The following is a 6,047-nucleotide window of genomic DNA, read 5'->3' on the forward strand; positions in this document are numbered from 1 at the left end:
CCCTTTGGACTGTATTGATCGATATGCCACACGAAGCTAGGGCAAGGAGGCTTTGGATTGCTTTTAGTAAATATGGGGTAAAATTGTTTAGTTGTTTTCAATTTCAAAAGACTAGAGTCATTCTCAGTCAAAATGAGATGCATTAGTTTCTTTGAATGATAATTCAAGAGATAAGCAAAAGTAAAAGGTATTCACCTTTTCTTCTCTCAACCCAAAAGAGTATCTCCTTTGATTCCCTTTAAAACAAATGGCAAAAAGATTGTAGGGACATATTCATTCTCAGTGAATATTTTATGCAATGCGGCACGATAGAGGATTGTTGAGTCAAAGAGCGAAACCGGACGTCTTAGGCACAATCCCTAGACACCTACCAACACGGGCCTATTTCTAATAGTATCTATGGTCGGGAGCATGGGGGTAGTCTCGATGCATGTTTGTAAACTTGACGCTAGAGGTAAAAATATGTAAGCGTAGAAATCCGCCTCATTTCGCATCCCCCCATCTCGAACTCATAACTTCCCCCTAGCAAGCCATGTGCTCTATACGTTTGACAAGGCTAGGAAGCTCTAGGTTGTTTTGAAGAAAGTGTGGAGCTAAGGATTTTCTCCAATTGCAAAGCGGCTAAGAAAAGCCTTCACCTTAGCTCTTAGAATGCACACAACCATGAGATGTGCCCCACAAGATCAGGGCAAGCAAGATACGGGCAAGTTACATCAGATGTAGTTTAGGGGATTCTCTTAAGAATTGATACTATTGATTTTCAATTTGTGACCCGCATGATACCACGCCCATTGGCTGTAAATCAGCCTTTGAAGCTTCGCTCACTTTTCATGCTGGCCAGAAGACGGACAAACGCCATTGCCGGGGGGGGGGGGGGGGGGGGGTGTCACTAAGGCTTGATGTGGTTCCAGAGAGGTGTTCTGCTTTTTCATCCAATCTTTCCTTTTCCGCTCTAGCTGAACGATCCTCTTTCTTTCTTTGTAGCCGTGCCATTTGAACCCAACCATAGTAAAGGTTTTTCTTTGTTAGAGCAATAATGTGCTCATATAAGCTAGAGCAGGTCGAACCCGCATGAGTAGGGAAGGTAGGGGGGAAGATGAAAAAAGATCACACCTCCATTTGAAAATAGGGATAAGAGAAAATAAGGAGAACACTATTGTAGAACTACCCTTTTTTATTGAGAAAATCGACCTAACGAGTGAGGAGAAGGAAGCATATCCACGATCATAGCTTGATACCTTGCTTCTTCGTCATGCTAATGGACCCATTAAAGCACTTTCAGAGTCCTAGAGTAATTTTTGGGACTTTCATGAACGGATTCCTGCTTCTCCCCATGCCCCCACAAACACCAAATGGGACTTAGCGCTAAGGTCTTACTCTTGTAGCATGGTGTGCCTTTTCCCCTTCTCCTCCACCACTAGCATCATAGTGTACGTACAAAGTAAAGAGTTCCCAAGTCCGGATGTAGTCGTCTATGTTTTTGTTTAAAGGCAGGTGGTCTTGTGCCAAAGGTTGACATGGGCAAACGAATTGCTTACATGATTGTACATCAAGGAATGTTAGGCCCTTCCGAAAAGACATCATGTCTTGCAATTGAGGCTTTGGTGAGATATATTGCAAGTATTGTTATATACTTTTGAAAGCTTAGAATTTAGTTTTTTAATGAGCTTCAGGGAAATCTACTAACATAATATGGCGGAAGGGGGAGCCCTTTACACGTGTCGCAATCTGCGACCTGAAGGCTAAAGTCCAAAACAAAAACAAGCCCCTTTGCACGCGATAAAGAGGGAGAGAGGGGGAGAGAGAGAGGCCGCTGAAGGCGGCCGGCCGTACTAGTAGACATTGTAGGCAAGCGGAATGCCTTTGCCTCAGATCCATAGAGGTTAGGGTGTGGATCACACAGGCATCGTCAAATGGGATCAAGTGTGGAGGCAAAAATGAGGGTGCACGTAGATCATGGACTGGTTCGTCGATAATGGCAAGTGGACGTAGTTCTAGGGGGGACGTCATGAGTTCAAGACGGCCCTCTCATATTTACCGTTAGCTTCGAATTTCCAAACATCTGTGGAGAGCTAACAATTTTAACAGCCGTTATGTTTTTCGACGCGGCCCCTGGCCCCCTACAATTAAGGCTACACAAACCCTCGTTTCGCCGGCATTTCTTCAAAGAGAGCTCTCCCATATTCGAAGCAGAAAGCAGAGGCTAGCAGACGCCAAGTTCGACGCATAACTTGCCATGGGCACATCTGGTGATGTGTAGTATGCAGAGGGGCGGGCCTGCTGCGAGATGGTGAAGAAGGACTTGGGGCTGGAGACCGTGAAGCAGCTCGGTTGGGGGCTTGGTTTTACTCTGCCGGGACCCTGCTTCTGGCAATCTCTTCGCTTGCAAGGTGCTGGCCTCCCATCGTGAGCGTCAGCACAAACTCCTCCTCGCATCGTCATCATCCTTGCCGAAGAAGTCTGAAAAGAGGAAGCTTAATAAGATGAGGCCCAAGGAAGCAGTTGAGAACGCCAACTTGCGGCGGGAGGCAGAGCTTTTTCACCACCTTCGCGGCTTGCCTGGCATCCTGCCGCTCATCACCAAGGTCGAGGGCGATGACGGGTGCGTCCACTTATTTACCCCCTTCTGCGACGCGGGTGACCTCCTCGGCAGACTCGACGCATGCCCGATCCTCCATGAAAGGGAGGCTGCCCACGTTGTGGCGAGCCTGGCCCGAGCCCTCACCTTGTGCCATGCTCGGGGCATCGTCCACCGCGACATTAAGGCTGGGAATGTGCTTTTTCGCAGGTATGTCGAGGCCAGAGCAGCCACCTCCAAAATGGAAATGCAGAGTATAAGTGCACAACAATACCTGAATTCTAGTTTGCAGAGTAATTTTATAATTAGTACTAAACTAGCTGCTGCAGGTGCACCAGGACTAATTTCATTAGAGCTTCATGAGGTGTTGCTGGCAGACTTTGGGCATGCTGCGAGGGTGGAGCATCCTTGGCAGAGGCTTGATGACCCCTATGTTGGAACCTCGACCTTCCGTGCGCCATAGCTCATTCAAGGACGCTACGACCATCGTGTAGATATTTGGAGCCTCGGGGTCCTCCTCTACCTCATGCTTCACTGACACCATGCCCTTCATCCAGCACCTTGCTCACGATGCCTCCGACGAAGACATCCATGCTGCCATCCTCTCCAACAAGCTCTCTCTGGATGGGTCCATCCTTGTTGCCTCAGCTCAGGACCTCCTCAGAGGCATGCTTTGCAAGGACCCCCAACATCGCATCACCCTCCAGCAAGTCTTGCATCATCCCTGGGTTGTCCTCAACGTCTCGAACTGTGGCCGGAAGTCTAGTGCTGCTGATACCCTGGACCATGTCGTCGAGAAGAGCCCTACTCCAAACGCTGGCAGAAAAATTCACACTGCTGGCTGTCCTGTATCAGCTCAAGCTGACGTAGCTGTGCAGTCCAAGGCATCGAAGAAAGAACCTGTAATTCCTGGTCCCCTAAACCACAATATTGTTGAGAAGAGTGCTATGCGAAATGCAAGTGGAATAAATATGCACACCGCGGGGAGGACATTTAAGCATCGACCTGCATCGGCAGAAGTTGCACAACCCAAGGTAAAGAAAGAGCCAGCTGTAGTCTCCAACACTACAAACCATAGTCATACATGCGCTGTGCGGCCAGCAGTAGGACGTCCATCTTCCACCATGAATGCCTGCATGCCTATTGGCGGCCTCACACCAGCAGTAGCAGCCACACTAGCGGGGCGAAATATGTCATGTATGCCGGGAAACAGTAATAGCGTTGAAAAGGATGAAGAGGTGGACGATGAGTTTCCCAGCTTTACGAGGGTAAAGCGACAACGAGTTGAAGTGCCATCAGCTGCATGCCATCAGCAACATTGGCGAGTTGTGGAGGCTCATCAAAAAGGGTCAGCAGGCTACATACCCACCACCAGAAATTGTACCTATGGAGCGCCTCCTCCTTGCATCTGCTAACATTAACTGAACTAGGAGTTAATTAGATATTATTTGAGTTGGACATGTGGAATATCCATGGGATCCAAATGCAGCTGATCAAGTCGGCGGTGCATCCTACAGAAGGTGACCACCAATATAGCATTACAGATAGCTGAGAGAAACAATATATTGAAGCTGTCAACATTTAATTGGTGCAGCAATACTGCGAATACCGGCTGTTAAACGTACTGTAGAGAGTCTATTTGTAACTCCGCAACTGAAGACATCTCGTCTCAGATAATTTTGGACTTGTACTTGCAGGTCTTTGATGCTGCAGGATCATTGAAAGATCCAAAACTGGTAGCAGGACCATTGAAAGATCCAAAACTGGTATAAATCCGTGTATATTCAATCTGACTTTCCGATGTGTTTCTCTGTCCATTAGTTACTGCTTCACTGATCTAATTATTCAATTACATTGCAAACTGTTGAGAGTGCAGCTTGTTGAAGGTTGCTCTAATTATACTTCTCTTTTATATAAAAAGGCACAAGGTACAATATATTGCGAGCAATTTTTGATCAATGTGTACAAGGGATTTGACCTACATACATGCTTTTCTTATCTGATATAATATTGCCTGGCAATTTATGAGTAATCATCTGCATGTGATGCCCTTGCCCATCGATTATATCATCTGCATGTGCCGGTGTTAAAAGACTCCTTGGGGCATTTCCTCCAGTCAGGCCTCGCCCTGGCGGCGTTCCCCCCACCACATCTGGATTATTAAGCATCAGCCCAGTACGACACCTTTCTCCATCGGCTCCTGGCTAGCAATCTCCTCCCACTCCTGACAACATCTTCCCTTCGCGCCTCACTTTTTTGACACAATATTGTAACTCCCAGTATGGCATTTTTGATTTGTCTCCAATTACTCGGGCTCATCCATCTCTCTCTCTCTCTCTCTCTCTCTCTCTCTCAAAACAAATGTTATATTTACAAATGTTACAGCTCTTATCACATCTTGCCTTATCGACTATAGTAAAGACGTCCTCCAACATTTCAACGTTGAGAACTAAAGTGGGAACGGTAGTTTTGAACATGCACGATCCCCATATTTCTGGCATACCACAAAAACTATATAAACCTGCCCCTAAACAAAGACAGACAAAATAGCATGGCTTCATCTGTAGTGGAGAATAATCCAAAGGTCAAGGTGAATTTAGTGCAATCAATACCCCATGATGCATTCCACCACTATGTAACCCAAGCCCACCTGTCTGTAACTTCTTTCCATCCCCAAAATAAGTGCCTCACTCTCTCAGGTTTACCACATCGAAAGCAATTATTGGTACCGTACCCTTTTCGATGCATACAAACATAGACATGCTACAAATATTATTTGTGCTATCGCAGGCACATGTGTGCACACAACTTTGCACTCCTAAGAGAAGAAATAAAAAAGGCAGGTGGAAGGACCACCTACCTTCCTGAGAGTGCTCATATTGTAGACTGGAGTCCTTTGACCCCGCCTTTTACTTTCTCATGTGATTGCTCTTGACAAAATCTCACACAAGAGAGTGCCTGTTGTTTAGAAATCGTGGTGTTCATCTATGGTGTAACCGTTTTACGCACATCTAACTCGACTAGAAGAGAATAGTATTGAGTGAATCTTTTTGGAAAAAACTCATAATTCATTCATTTCATCAAACAATGAGATGTGACGACATAATGTTAGACATTTTTATTGATAATTATAAAATACATCCCTCCTCCCCCCCTCCCTCAAATTACGAAAGCCATTCAAATCAGGCCAATGTGCTTCTTACACGCATACAAAAGTATGGCATTTTTGTCTCCTCCAACTTGGGCTTTTGAGGTTTCAATCTGGTAGAGAACGGTTCAAAGTGTATGTCAATTGGTCTGAACTGCTATATTTGGTATTTAATGGAAATTTTTGGCGGCTAGTAGCCCAAGTTTTTTCTATTTTATATTACGCAAAATCGACCTAAAACATGCAAAATCTTACTTTTCAGACTTTGAAAACGATGCGATAAATGAAAGAATGTTGTTTTTCAAATGTCTACTTTTTGAA

The 6,047-nt window shown here is 45.6% G+C and overlaps 1 protein-coding gene and 1 pseudogene across 2 annotated transcripts; both read left to right on the plus strand.

Annotated features, from left to right (window-relative positions):
- The first annotated feature begins 2,236 nt into the window (after positions 1–2,236).
- On the plus strand, positions 2,237–2,941 carry LOC147441193 (calcium-dependent protein kinase 7-like; annotated as a pseudogene). Its single transcript, XR_015184359.1, has 2 exons — positions 2,237–2,788; positions 2,908–2,941. The product of XR_015184359.1 is annotated as a calcium-dependent protein kinase 7-like (transcript).
- A 34-nt stretch (positions 2,942–2,975) lies between these two features.
- Positions 2,976–4,892, plus strand: LOC147441194 (uncharacterized). Its single transcript, XM_086483677.1, has 2 exons — positions 2,976–4,098; positions 4,276–4,892. Exon 1 carries the CDS (start codon positions 3,121–3,123, stop codon positions 3,991–3,993), a length of 873 nt encoding a protein of 290 aa, XP_086339803.1. The 5' UTR covers positions 2,976–3,120; the 3' UTR covers positions 3,994–4,098; positions 4,276–4,892.
- The last annotated feature ends 1,155 nt before the right edge of the window (positions 4,893–6,047 follow it).

Source organism: Adiantum capillus-veneris, chromosome 15, assembly GCF_014529385.1.
Source record: "Adiantum capillus-veneris isolate H3 chromosome 15, ASM1452938v2, whole genome shotgun sequence".
Lineage (NCBI taxonomy): Eukaryota > Viridiplantae > Streptophyta > Polypodiopsida > Polypodiales > Pteridaceae > Adiantum > Adiantum capillus-veneris.

Coding starts and splice junctions, on each gene's coding strand:
- LOC147441194 (XM_086483677.1), top strand. CDS start 3,121: ATGCCCTTCATCCAGCACCTTGCTCACGATGCCTCCGACGAAGACATC.